The 13850-nt window shown below is 39.2% G+C and overlaps 1 protein-coding gene across 1 annotated transcript; it reads left to right on the plus strand.

The window, feature by feature from the left end:
* Positions 1–568: 568 nt before the first annotated feature.
* tdgf1 (teratocarcinoma-derived growth factor 1) lies at positions 569–4951 on the plus strand. Its single transcript, XM_049737239.1, has 6 exons — positions 569–966; positions 1086–1141; positions 1801–1989; positions 2619–2733; positions 3699–3808; positions 4225–4951. The coding sequence occupies exons 1-6, from the start codon at positions 953–955 to the stop codon at positions 4326–4328; spliced, it is 588 nt and encodes a 195-aa protein (XP_049593196.1). The 5' UTR covers positions 569–952; the 3' UTR covers positions 4329–4951.
* Positions 4952–13850: the final 8899 nt, after the last annotated feature.

The raw sequence follows: 13850 nt of genomic DNA on the forward strand, positions 1-13850 counted from the left end.
TTTATGCTATTTATTTGAGCATAGGGTTGATGGCAGCAGTAATTAATCTATTAAATACTGTATTTGTGTAGGAAAAAATATGACACACACACACACACACACACAAGGGATAGAAAAACGAGGAGAAGAAAATTAAGAAAGTGGCTACAAATATGAAAAAGATTTGGATGTTGCAAATTGGAGGTTTTCTGTGTGCAGAGAAAAGCTTCTTTCCTGGTGGTAGGCATGCTCTTTAACATGTGAATGGCAGCATGGGGGGCGAGGGTCATATATATGTACATATGCATGAATTGGGAGGATGGGTACAAGCTTTCGACAAAAGCATCAACTCAATTTTGGTGAAGCTGCAGAAATGAACTGAAGAAACATTTGAACCTAAATAGCATTGATTGCCTATCGCATCAACAAATGCATATCCGTATAATATAGATGGGAGTTTTTCAAAGTTCAAAACGGAACCAGGATCAACTTTCGGTTCCGCACTTTCATGAGTTTCTGGGCTAGCGTTGTTGATTGGGCCAAAGCCATGACAGCTGGCGAGACGGCCGGTGGGCGGGACTTCCGTGAGCCACTCCACCTGGATGAGAGTCACCTGGGTCCGCAACGCACTACTCTCACAAGACGTCTGACCGAGCGGAGACGGAAGGAGGACTTTGTTTCGTTTTCCCTCATTCTCCTAAAAGAGAGGCAATTTTTATTTCACACAGTTCCAGGGTTAGACTAAAGACATTTGATCTCTGTCGGATGGGATTTTTTTCTACACAATTCAGAAACATTTGGATGCAAATTTATTTTGAGGTGGACTACGTGTGCTTTCTTTTAATCGGAAACCTTTTCTTTTTCATCTGATTAAAAAAAACAACTCCAATGTTTTTCACCTCCTGCTGCGTTAGAAAACCAGAGCCTGATAGTGGGAGGATTTGATTATCTTTTTTAATCCAAAATACAAAAGATGCAACTCTGCAGGTGAGCCTAAAAAAAAAATGTCTAAAGAGAGGCAAATTGTTCTTGCGTGTGCTCTTGCGTGTGCCTGTTCATTAATTCGTTGGTTGTTGTTGTTTGTTTGTATTGTTTTTTTCTTGTAGGATTGTGATTTTCACGCTAGTATGTCTCGGTTCCTCTGCTGCTGTCATTGCTTCAGGTTAGTGTTATAGGCGCACTATCCGTGGCATTCACTGTTTTTTGGAAGGTTATTTAGCCAAGACACCGATCAACTCCTGCATTTATTTATTTATTTATTTATTTATTTATTTATTTATTTATTTATTTATTTATTTATTTATTGAACAGATCATACGAGTTTAACCACTGTATACATTATTTTATTTGTGAGCGCTTGCATCTAGTTACTTAATTGTATCACATCCTCTCGCAGTAACAAACTGCTGTCATGATTTGTTAACAAGCCTTTTCATATTTAAAGAAATTACAACTGTGATGTACTTTACATGACCAAGTCATTAACAGCAACAAAAAAAAAAAACCCTCAAGTGGTAGAATAATGTTGGAATATGTTATGGTCGTGCAGAGCCATGATGAAGCTTCTTGATAATCGTCAATTATTCCGCCACCAAAAAAGATAAAATCAGTCAGAATGACACTATTAAGTGACAGTAAATGAAATACTATTCAAATCAATGCATATACTGTAACCACTACAGCATGTGAAAATGTTAAAATATAATTACCTGATTTCTCTGCATAAAATCACTGGTTTGCTCTTACATTATAATCCCATACTTATGAAATGGTGATTGACACCCCCCCCCCACACACACATTAATTCTTACTACTTTTTAGGTTGTTTGGGAAATGAGTGCAATTTAGGCCAGACACCTCCCTTTCCTCCGCTGTCCCCTTCTGAGGTCAAATCCCAGCAACCCTCTCAAGATCCCCTTGATCAATTTACCCAGATTAATTCGCCAAACAATGGAGACCATAAACACCGTGATGCCAACGCCGTCATGCCTTTCATCGGCCTCACCAACAGTAAGTTTGTCCAAATAATTACTGTTTACACAGACGCCGAGGGCCAACCTGCCCACACATGGCACTATTTGTCGCTCGGACCATAGCAGACATGACCACGCCATTATAAAGGCAAGAATTTGTGTATTGTTGCTGTATTAATTAATACAAGCAGAATTTTTCCAACACTTTAGTATTCTCCCCCCAAAAAAAAGTGTGAATAAAATTGTGAAATAAAGACACTTCAGAATTTTACATAGGTCAAGGAAAACAAAACACACTGAAATTAACGTGTACTTATTTGTGCATAGTCTTGGTGGGAACACAGTCTAGTTAGTTTTAGTGTATTTTTGCTATTTTCAGATGTTTGTTCAGACTCTTTGTGTTTGTCTGCTGACATAAAGCAGATGCACCCCAAGAATGTGTGTGGTTAATGGATTACGTCGCGCACGCACAGAGACCAGGAGTCAATCTGAGATCTGGTGATTGACCAGGACGAACATTCTAATTGAAAACACAAATTGAACACAGATTTCTCTAAATCCTGGTTCTTTAGATGTGTTAGTCAGTGTACTAATGTAGAACACTTTAGAAAAAAAAAAAGCACACAAACACCTCAGCTTCATCTTTTATTTCCTTTTGTATTCTAGCTGCTGAGCAGAGCCGAAGCTGCTGTAAGAATGGAGGGACCTGTATTTTGGGCAGTTTCTGTGCCTGTCCTCCTTTCTTTACTGGTCGGAGCTGCGAGTACAACCAGCGTATCAGGTAATGTAAAAAAAAAAAAAAAACCCACAATCAACAGAACTACTACTACAAACACATTTTCTTTCACCTTCTAAAAGACCAACAATGGGGTACTTTAGCCTAAATGTTCGTCGTATGGGTCATTTTCTTACAAAATTTGATCAATAATGGTAAAGACAGTAAACACGCGACAAGAGCTACGTGTGTAAATCCTATTTTGGAAAAGTTGAAGGCAATTTATAATTTTAGACATTCATAGCAAAGCCAATTGACAGAGCAAATGATGCCAGCCCACCGAAATATGTACTTCTTGCAAAACAGTAAAGACAAAAATGCATCATGGTAAAGAGCTTCATAGCAACTGTGTGATCCAAAATGGTCGCCTCATCCTGACACTTCAGCTCATATTCCTTCTGGTGTATTATAACAATATCAGCGCTTTCCCGGAGACAATAACAGTCAGATGTCCTTGCGTTAGTAATCAGGAAAAAGCAATATGAGAAGCAGCTTATATCAAAAAATCACATCAGATATATTAATTATATCAAAAAAGTAGCCTCTTCAGAAAACATGTTACTGTAAAGATATTTTGGTGTTTGAAAGTTTGAAAATATTCCTTGAGAATATTTCCTTCCTAACTCCCAATCAATACTCGTGTAAAATTATATATATTTTTTCTTTAGCATTATTGATTATATTACTCTGAAAATGACCCTTATTCATTGGCTTTACCAGTATTTGATATTTGTAGTCAATTATAAGAATTTGTCTTCCAGGTAAAACGGTGACTTTATTATGTACACTTTTCTGACACTATGCAACAATATATATTATCATATTTTATGCAAATACTCTCAGTTCTACATCTTCCTACATTTACATCTACCAAACTAAGGTGTGGTCATGTTTCTTACATGCCTTGCATTTGGATCTCCAACACAAATGTGGCCAGGCAGTGTTTAATGTATTTTTTTTCTTTTCTGCAGGCACTGCGGTCTGATTCCACATGGTGAATGGGTGCGGAAGGGCTGCTCATACTGTCGTTGTGGTTTCGGTTTTCTGCACTGCTTCCCCCACGTCTTCCACAAAGACTGCGGTAGGGATGCCATGTTTAATGCTTGAACATCACACCAATTAGTCTACATGGGAGGCAGGCTTATTAGTTTTCAAAGCACAAAACTACTAATGAAGTGCTTTTCCTGTATTTGTCTGTGGACGAAACAAAGGTGTGGCTGCCGCATAAATACACAGTCGTTAGACGACGTTTAAATCTTCCCAATTTGCATCCCACAAGAAGGCCACGAGGTTTCTCCATCCTTTGTAAACAGTCTTGTGCATGGCTGCAGAATGCGCTCTCTGGTTTGCCACCCAAGGCCTCTTTAAAAAATAAAAATAAAAAAACCCTACATGACCTAAATACTTAGGCTACTGAGGTTATTAATATACATACTAAACAAACCCTTAACTATTGTGTTATGTGTGTTCTGAATTGTCTGTTTATATGGTTTCTAGATGACTCTGAGGAAGTGCAGTGGTATCATTCATCTGCTGTCAGGACACTTCAGAACAGCTGTATATTGAATCTGACACTGCTTCTACTGTTTCTCCTCCTATGATAAATATATATCTTTAGGGCGGGAGAAAAACAATACATCTCCAAAGATAGTTTGAGCTCCAAATGTGTTTAAAAGGTATATATTTATTTTATTCAAATGAAATGTTTCATAGAAGATACTGTAGAAAATATAGTATAGAGATACTGGGGAAAAAAATGAAAGCCAGACGTTCTTCATGACCGAACTCTTTCAAACCCAGATGAGTAGCCATAAAGTTGAGCGACTGGTGTGCTTTATGGCCTATGGAGATGCTTGATGATGCTGACACTCTTTTTCAGCAGTGACTGCTATGTGACTACATCAAACAAGAAACATGTTATGAAATGCTCGTCACTCTCAGACTTCAACATTGAACAAGAATGAACAAGCATGGTTTATTTTCACACATCCAACCACAAACCACCCCTATTTATTCATGTTATTTCTGTGTCTTGGAAACAACTGTACATAAAAGCTTCATAAAAATATAATTTTTGGAGGGTATTTTTATTTTTGAGGCTACTGTTTCATGAAGGATTGTGGCTTCTGTTTGCACAGGGGATGAGTTGATGTGACACTTTATCCAGGGAATATAATAGGGTATAAACTTGCATGCACTGTTGATTAAATTTGTTACAAAACCATGGTTTTTGTTTTTAATGTATATGAATGAGTGTAAATATTTCTGTACATATGCACATCTTTTTTTACATAGAGTTCATCAAACTAGTCTCATATAGGCATATCTGAGGTTCTAAATGTTATTCAAATGCTCTAGTATCCTAGAAACTACAATTAAGAATAAATTACATTCTCTCAAAATTCTTGATAAGAATTTTCTAGAAAAAAAACTAGGATGCTAAATTTTTAAGTTAATGACGTACAGTTGTTTTCATCTTTCTTGCTAGAAAATATACGTTTTAAAAAGAAACTTATTGTCGCTTTTTATTTCAAACTGTACACTTCAAGCTCTTTCCCCTTGCAACTGTCCCTTCCTCCTTCTCTTATCTTGTTATTTTCAGTGACAAGTCTCTTATCTCCAGTTTGGTGATGAGGCTTGAATCTCTGTTGCCTTCTTATCTTAAACACGCACATCAGTTGTTGCTTTGCTTGTTGGCATGCGCAGTCTTATCGTTATTTAAATAATGATGAATAAATCCAAAAGGTCAATTGCGACGGCACTTTAATGTGAATTTTAAATACACCATCCGTCCCATTAGAGTTGCACAATTTTGTGACTATAGAGATCTTGAGGAGTCGAACTAGTATACAGAAGTGACGTACAACCTGGACAGGGCAAATAAAGACAACCACACATTCACTCTCACATTCACACCTATGGATAAGTAAGACTCTTCAATTAACTTATCTATTTTGGAAAATAGAAAGAAGTCCGAGTACCAGGAGTAAGGGTGGGGAGAACATGCAAATTGAACTGAGTTTCAAGTCCAGCATCTCAGAATTGCGGAGCAGACGTACTAACGACTAGTGGTGTCCAACTACAAGTTAATAATAGTTAATAATTCAAATTTTTAGGTCATACTAAAGATTAAAGTTCCAATGATTGTCACACACACAACTAGGTGCGGTGAAATTTGTCTCTGCATTTAACCCATCCCCGAAGGGAGCAGTGGGCAGCAGCGGTGCCGCGCCCGGGAATCATTTGGTGATCTAACCCCCCAATTCCAACCCTTAATGCTGAGTGCCAAGCAGGGAGGCAATGGGTCCCATTTTTATAGTCTTTGGTATGACCCGGCCAAGGTTTGAACCCACAACCTTCCAGTCTCAGGGCGGACACTCTACCACTAGGCCACTGAGCTGCCAAACTAATAAAAAAATAACCAGCTTGCACCCAGTCTCGGGTAACAATAGGACGTGAGGTCTTTTGTGCAGAAGCAGTTATTTTTAACATCATAATCTCCTGGTAATATGACTGTAATCCTTCTTTTGTTATCCACCCTTTCAGGCCAAGAGAGCAGTGTCACCAAGAATGAAGTGTGAGTTAAACCTAAAGATCCTATTAGAATCCTGACAGGGTTTTCATCGTCGTGGTTCACAGAATATCTCCACTGAAATGTTCTGAGCAAGATTGGATATTCTAAAATGTATTTGGATTTGTTGAAGCGAGAATTTAAGAAGCAAGACGACAAATTGTGAAAGACCCCCAACCACCATTGCTTCCCACTGGTGGATTAAAGCTTTTGTCTGTTGGTATCGGAATGTCACAATTGTCTTTTGATAAGGGTAACAGGATTGGGGAAGATTTAGGAGAGGGAGCTATAAGAGAGATAATTTGATCAGTGGTGGATGTGTGTATTTTTTTATTTGGGTGACCTCAAGCATCAACTAAATAAGATGTGAAAGAAACAAGGAATTTTCTATTTGGATCCAATGACTTTAGGGACTTTAGATATGTGCATCTAGTATGTCCTACAGCTCAATTTTCTCTCTCAATGAATTATGGTTCATCTTGGGAGCATGCAGTTGAAAACATAGAAATAAAAGCAAAAGAGCAAATGAAATGGTCGGAAAAATTAACTAGAGATTTGTAACTAAACAAATGATACTGAAAGGGCTCACTCATCTGTGCAGTTTCCATATTCCAGTTTCACACACAGTATCTGCTTGTAAATATCTCCCTCCTGTGGGGGAATCTGACCACAATTTGAGACCTCTAACAAGCTGCTGGTAGAAGAGCAAGGCGGCCAAAACAAGGACTCAGACAACTGATAGTGCGTCCCTGGCATTTGCTTTAGCCTTTTTCACCACCATATACTCTCAAACAACTTTTAAATTCAGCAGTAGTTTCCTAATTTGTTTACATAACACCACGGCAAGCATTCTTTATCGAAATATACCAAAACATTTGGCAATGTGAAATATCCAAGAGCCACGAAAAGTATTTTACAGTATATTATTAAACTAGAATCATAATAATGTCTGGTTTATGACACCTGCTATAATTTATCATTTATTTATAAGGTTGATGAAATATCCATATAAGCAGGGTCACACAGAACTTTGGTGATGAGTTCGTTATTTGTGCTCATAATGTACACTTTAGAAATATTGAAAAAATATAGACACTATAGACATGTTTTTTGTGAATTTTGATACAATTATATATTTTTCAACAGTTTTTATTTAATTTTAACATATACTACGAGCAACTTATTAAAATAATATGATTTACTACTTTATTAAAAAATACATTAAATTAATCTTTAACGCAACTGAAGTTAGCATATTGGTGTAGCTCTCAAAAAACGTTTTAGTTTCTTGAATGACCCCTTTGAAGAACAAATTCCCAAATTTAAAATATGGGACTGGACAATACGTTTTCGGACAGTGGTTCCTAATCCCAATGCAATGTGTCCTGCATGTACTACAATAGATTATAGTGCGCAAGGGAGTTTCTGGTATGGCACAAGCATGTGAGGCTGAGCTCAACTGAACTGAAACTATATGTATCAATTCATGAAGTGATTCATTCCCACTGTTCATGTGCACCTGCGCACCACCTATGTTCACCGTTGTATATAATATCTTGTTTTTACAGGATCATTTGAAGGTTAACATTTATATTCCCACAATGTTGTGTATGTTATATGGTCTGTGTTTTATTGTTGCATCATAGAATTTGACATTATAATCCACTGCGGAATTGCCCATGCCTGACACATATCCCAGTCCTGTCAGCTGGTTTAATCCCGACCGTGAAGTTTGTGTCGTGGTGCTGATCAGCTGCTAGAATGGATGTGACTATCAGTCAGTGCAGTGGGTGACATGATATTAAAGTTTTGCAATGCCTTCCGTCTGACTGCGGCTAAGGGATTTTGGCCGCAACCACGACGAAACGCTTTGAAAACACGTACACACACCTGTTCAAGCTGCTATTAACAAACCTAGTAATCATCCAATAAATGGGAAGAGACATTTTAGCAGAGACAAATGAAGGCACATGTAATTCATGTAACATTTGAAATACGTAGCTAGAAAACTAATTAATTTTAACAAGGATTCTTCAGCTCATTACTTTGTGCACGTGCGCAATATTTTTATATATGTAGTATGTACGTATGTACGTGCGTATGTAGATGCCATGCATTTTTATTTTCGTGTATTTCTTTTTTATATTATCACGTTAAGGACGGGTGGGAGTTAGGGACAGCCCACATCTACTGCACAGATCTACTTCCGCATTATCAAGTAGTGATGAATAATGAAGCTTTAAATTTCTTAAATTCATTTATTTAGACCAACAGTGCTATGTAGAGGAGTCCAAAAATACAACTGGTTCTTGAAACAAATATGAAGCTTAATTTTTCCATCACTAATGTCAAGACTGCGATACGTGTGACTAGCGTGCTGTGCTTAAAGAAGCTGTTTAGATTGGTTATGATTGAAGTCATCTGCAAATATTTTCACAATGGTGCAACCCTCCTCTCAGATTTGCCATCCTAAAAAACTACCAACATTGTGTGTGTGTGTGTGTGTGTGTGTGTGTGTGTGTGTGTGTGTGTGTGTGTGTGTGTTTTGGCCAAAATGTGTTCAAGATGATGCAAAAGACAACAATTCTTTCATCTATATTTACAATCAAGTAATGCTAATACCACAAACTACAAACCTTTCATCATGTACTTCTTGCCTTGTAGCTTTCAATGACAATAATGACATTGATGTTAGCCAGTCTGGGAAAAATGTGTTACATTCAACCGTGTGATATGATGAGCAAATGATTCAGCAGAACATTTCTGGGCTTGGTAGCGAATGACAAGTGAGACAATGAAACCAAAAGGTGAAGAGGAGGGGAGGAGTTAAAAGAGCAGATAAAAAGACAAGAATAGAGAAGCATACAGTTGGAGATATGAGTCACAAAAAAGAACAGAAAAGGTTGAGAGAAGATGAATCGTGAAAATTATGACAGTGGTGTGCGGAGGAAGGAAGAGTCTCACTCCTTGGAAAACACGAGTAAGTATTTTAACCAGCTAATTCAGAATTTAAATGACTATAGCTGCAACTTAGTGGATAGTCTAAAATAAGTCATATATGATGAACAGATGTAAAGTAATATCGCCACGCCACCCAAATGTATATGCTACTGCCAAGTGATGAACACGGCTCGGATCCATGACAAACAGAAGGTGAAGTTCTTCTGGGAGCGGAGAATCAACCAGCACATCCAGCAGATGGTTGAGGAGGAGCGCCGCGGGAAGAGCAGTGCTTTGGCAAGGTCAACATTACCTTTTGATTAAGTCGTACTCAAACGTGTCCATAACTGATAAGTGCTAGATCAATTGAAGATCTGTGTCAAAGAATATGCTTTGACAAAGTGAGTAAGTGCTTTCTTATAAAACATTGCAATCAGAGGTATTGTTTTGATTATTGTGGATGAATATTTCTGTGATGTTGTTTTGGCATTAACAGTGAGAGGTTTTTCTAATTACTTGGTTTGACTCGCTTATTTATCTACACCACTAGGGTACTGCAGCAGTAACACATCTAATGAAATGTCAGTTTCTAAAATACATTTAATAGTTACCATGTTTGGCGCGTTTGCACATTACAATCTCCTTTTATGAGGCTAATAATGATACGTGTGACACTGTCAGAAAAGTTTGATTCTAATATGTTAAGAATGTTTGCCATTGCCGTCTTAGTTTTCAGTGTTGTTTTGGCATTAACAGTGAGAGGTTTTTCTAATTACTTGGTTTGACTCGCTTATTTATCTACACCACTAGGGTACTGCAGCAGTAACACATCTAATGAAATGTCAGTTTCTAAAATACATTTAATAGTTACTATGTTTGGTGCGTTTGCACATTATAATCTCCTTTTATGAGGCTAATAATGATACGTGTGACACTGTCAGAAAAGTTTTATTCTAATATGTTAAGAATGAGGCGGCTCGGTGGCGCACTGGGTAGCACGTCCGCCTCACAGTTAGGAGGGTGCGGGTTCGATTCCACCTCCGGCCCTCCCTGTGTGGAGTTTGCATGTTCTCCCCGGGCCCGCGTGGGTTTTCTCCGGGCACTCCGGTTTCCTCCCACATTCCAAAAACATGCTTGGTAGGCCGATTGAAGACTCCAAATTGTCCCTAGGTGTGAGTGTGAGTGCGATTGGTTGTCTGTCTCTGTGTGCCCTGCGATTGGCTGGCAACCAGTTCAGGGTGTCCCCCGCCTACTGCCCGATGACGGCTGGGATAGGCTCCAGCACGCCCGCGACCCCCGTGGGGACTAAGCGGTTCAGAAAATGGATGGATGGATGGATGTTAAGAATGTTTGCCATTGTGGTCTTAGTTTTCAGTGTTGTAAAACAGTGTTGTCTCAAATTGCCTTTTCTTGCTAGAATAACAGAAGAGAAATAATATTGGAAATAATTATGATTATTATCTGATTATTGTAAGCATTCTAATTGTGCTGCTGTGGAAAGAAGCAGCTGATGAGTGTTTTCATAAATGGATGTATCAATAGTCCAATGTTTCATTGGTTATGTGTTTTATAAATCTTTCACAAGATTTTATGTCATGTTAGTAGTAGAAAAATAAGCAATAAACTTATTTATTTGTAGTAGGAAAATAAGCAATAAATTTATTTTCTAGCTTCACAGCTCGAATAGTTTCATAAATTGTCTTCGTGATGTTTACCACTCGTCTGTCTGTCAGCACATAGTAGCCTGGGAATGTTGATTAGGGGCGCCTGGCGATACATTTGAATCCCCCAGATCAGTGTGTATATTCGAGGACAGATGAGTAGAACGATAAAGATTAAGTGAGACGTAATGGTGCCTGATGACAGATCCTCAATGGCACAACACAGTGTTGTACTGACCTTTTTTTTTTTTTTTACAATCTAATTGTGCCTGACAGCAGTAACCTCAGATCAAGTTGCAGTAGATGCCTGCATGATTAATCTTAGCCCAAACCCAAGAGGTACGGTCTTGTGCTGGGCTTAGTTGTGCCATCATTCTTCTCCTTAGAAACAATAAATGAAATACTTTTGACTCTCCACACACCCTACACACAGTATTCAATATTATACATAAATGTTGTGTGTGCGTGTGTGTGCGAAAAGTCAAGTCGAGTTGAGTCGAGTCGAGTCAAGTCAAGTCAAGTCAAGTCAAGTCAAGTCAAGTCAAGTCAAGTCAAGTCAAGTCAAGTCAAGTCAAGTCAAGTCAAGTCAAGTCAAGTTTATTAGTATAGCTCTAAATCACAAACAGTTTCAAAGGGCTTCACATAGACAAAAATTGACAATTATTCTCAAAGCATCCCCTGATCTTAAGCTCCCAAAAGGGCAAGGAAAAACTCAAAAACCCCTACCAGGGGAAAATGACAAACCTTGAGAAGGGACCACAGATGGAAGGATCCCCCTTTCAGGATGACCAGGTTGTAATAGATGCAGAGAGGGCACAAGTAATACATAATATGAAAATCAATGAAAAAATGGATGTCGGAGGTGCCCTCGATTGTCCTCAAAAACATTCAAAAGTGTAATGATTCAGTTCTGTTCGATTCAACGGCATACTGTTGTGTGTTTGTGCATGTGTGTGTGTGCATGTGTGTGTGTGTGTGTGTGTACGTGCATGTGTGTGTTGTGCACTAGAGGCGAATCTCTCAAATAAAGGGCGATTAAATACGTATCTCAATGCGAGGTACAATACAATTAAAGGATGTATTTGTTAGTACAGACGCATCACATTTTTAAACTCCCAAAATGTTCTATTCATATTTTATATATATATATATATATATATATATATATATATATATATATATATATATATATATATATATATATATATATATATATATATATATATATATATATATATATATATATGTCCATCCATTTTCTGTAGGCTGAATTATTAAGCTATAAAAATAACAAAATATTTGTTATTTCATTGGCTCAATCTAAAGAGCCATAAAGAGAATCTGCATCGCACCTAAGTGATCAGTCATTATGATTTAAAACTCTGCATCTGTCAATTCAAACTGAATTTTACTTTCTTTTGAATTGGTTTAACGGTACTGTATATTTATATCCATCCATCCATCCATCTTCTTCCGCTTATCCGGGGTCGGGTCGCGGGGGCAGCAGCTTTAGGAGGGACTCCCAGACTTCCCTCTCCCCAGCCACTTCATTCAGCTCATCCCGGGGGATCCCAAGGCGTTCCCAGGCCAGCTGAGAGACATAGTCTCTCCAGCGCGTCCTGGGTCGTCCCCGGGGTCTCCTACCGGTGGGACATGCCCGGAACACCTCCCCAGGGAGGCGTCCAGGAGGCATCCTGATAAGATGCCCGAGCCACCTCATCTGGCTCCTCTCAACGTGGAGGAGTAGCGACTCTACTCCGAGTCTCTCCCGGATGACCGAGCTCCTCACCCTATCGCTAAGGGAGAGCCCGGACATCCTGCGAAGAAAACTCATTTCGGCCGCTTGTATCCGGGATCTCGTTCTTTCGGTCACGACCCATAGCTCGTGACCATAGGTGAGGGTAGGAGCGTAAATCGACCGGTAAATTGAGAGCTTTGCCTTTTGGCTCAGCTCTCTCTTCACCACAACGGACCGGTACAGGGTCCGCATTACTGCCGACGCTGCACCGATCCGCCTGTCGATCTCGCGCTCCATCCTCCCCTCACTCGTGAACAAGACTCCAAGATACTTGAACTCCTCCACTTGGGGCAGGATCTCATCCCCAATCCGGAGAGGGCATTCCACCCTTTTCCGATTGAGGACCATGGACTCGGATTTGGAGGTGCTGACCCTCATCCCGACCGCTTCACACTCGGCTGCGAACCGTTCCAGCGAGAGCTGGAGTTCACGGCCTGAAGAAGCCAACAGCACCACGTCATCTGCAAAAAGCAGAGACGCGATGCTGAGGTCCCCAAACCGGACCCCCTCAACGCCTCGGCTGCGCCTAGAAATTCTGTCCATAAAAATTATGAACAGAATCGGTGACTGTATATTTATAGTTTTGTTTTAAATTCAACGTACAAATGATAGCAATTTATAGATGGGTGACGCTGTTATGGTAGGTAAGTAAACAACTCAGTCACACAACTGATGAAACTGGATCAAGCAAGTGCATGCTCACATCTTGCAGAAGGATACTTAGGAGTTGATTTAAACTCATGCTAATATCAGTAAAACAAATGATGCTTTACATCACATATATAGTATATATATTTTTTGCAGCTCTCTACTCTCCAACCCATTGTCACCACATTTTTTGTTTGTTTTCAAGCCAGCAATGAGTTAAATCAATCTCTGTAGAAAAGTGAGCCGGCAAAGTGGAACAAAATCGCACACATAAGCGACTAAGCTAGTTCATGCCGCACCACCGCCAGTTGGCCATTTCCATGTTGACCGAGTCCTACTGGCAAGATTTCCTGAAGTCTTTGTGTTAACCAGGCCTCTTTTCCAATATCTCTAGGCTGAGGGTGCAGTGGTTAGTCAAGTTGGATCGGAGGAATGAGCACCAACAAGGATTTTTGGAGGAGAGAATCAGGCGATCTCAGAATGCCCAGCAGCGGCTCACAGGGTG

The sequence above is a fragment of the Syngnathus scovelli genome, chromosome 13, assembly GCF_024217435.2.
Source record: "Syngnathus scovelli strain Florida chromosome 13, RoL_Ssco_1.2, whole genome shotgun sequence".
Taxonomy (NCBI): Eukaryota; Metazoa; Chordata; class Actinopteri; order Syngnathiformes; family Syngnathidae; genus Syngnathus; species Syngnathus scovelli.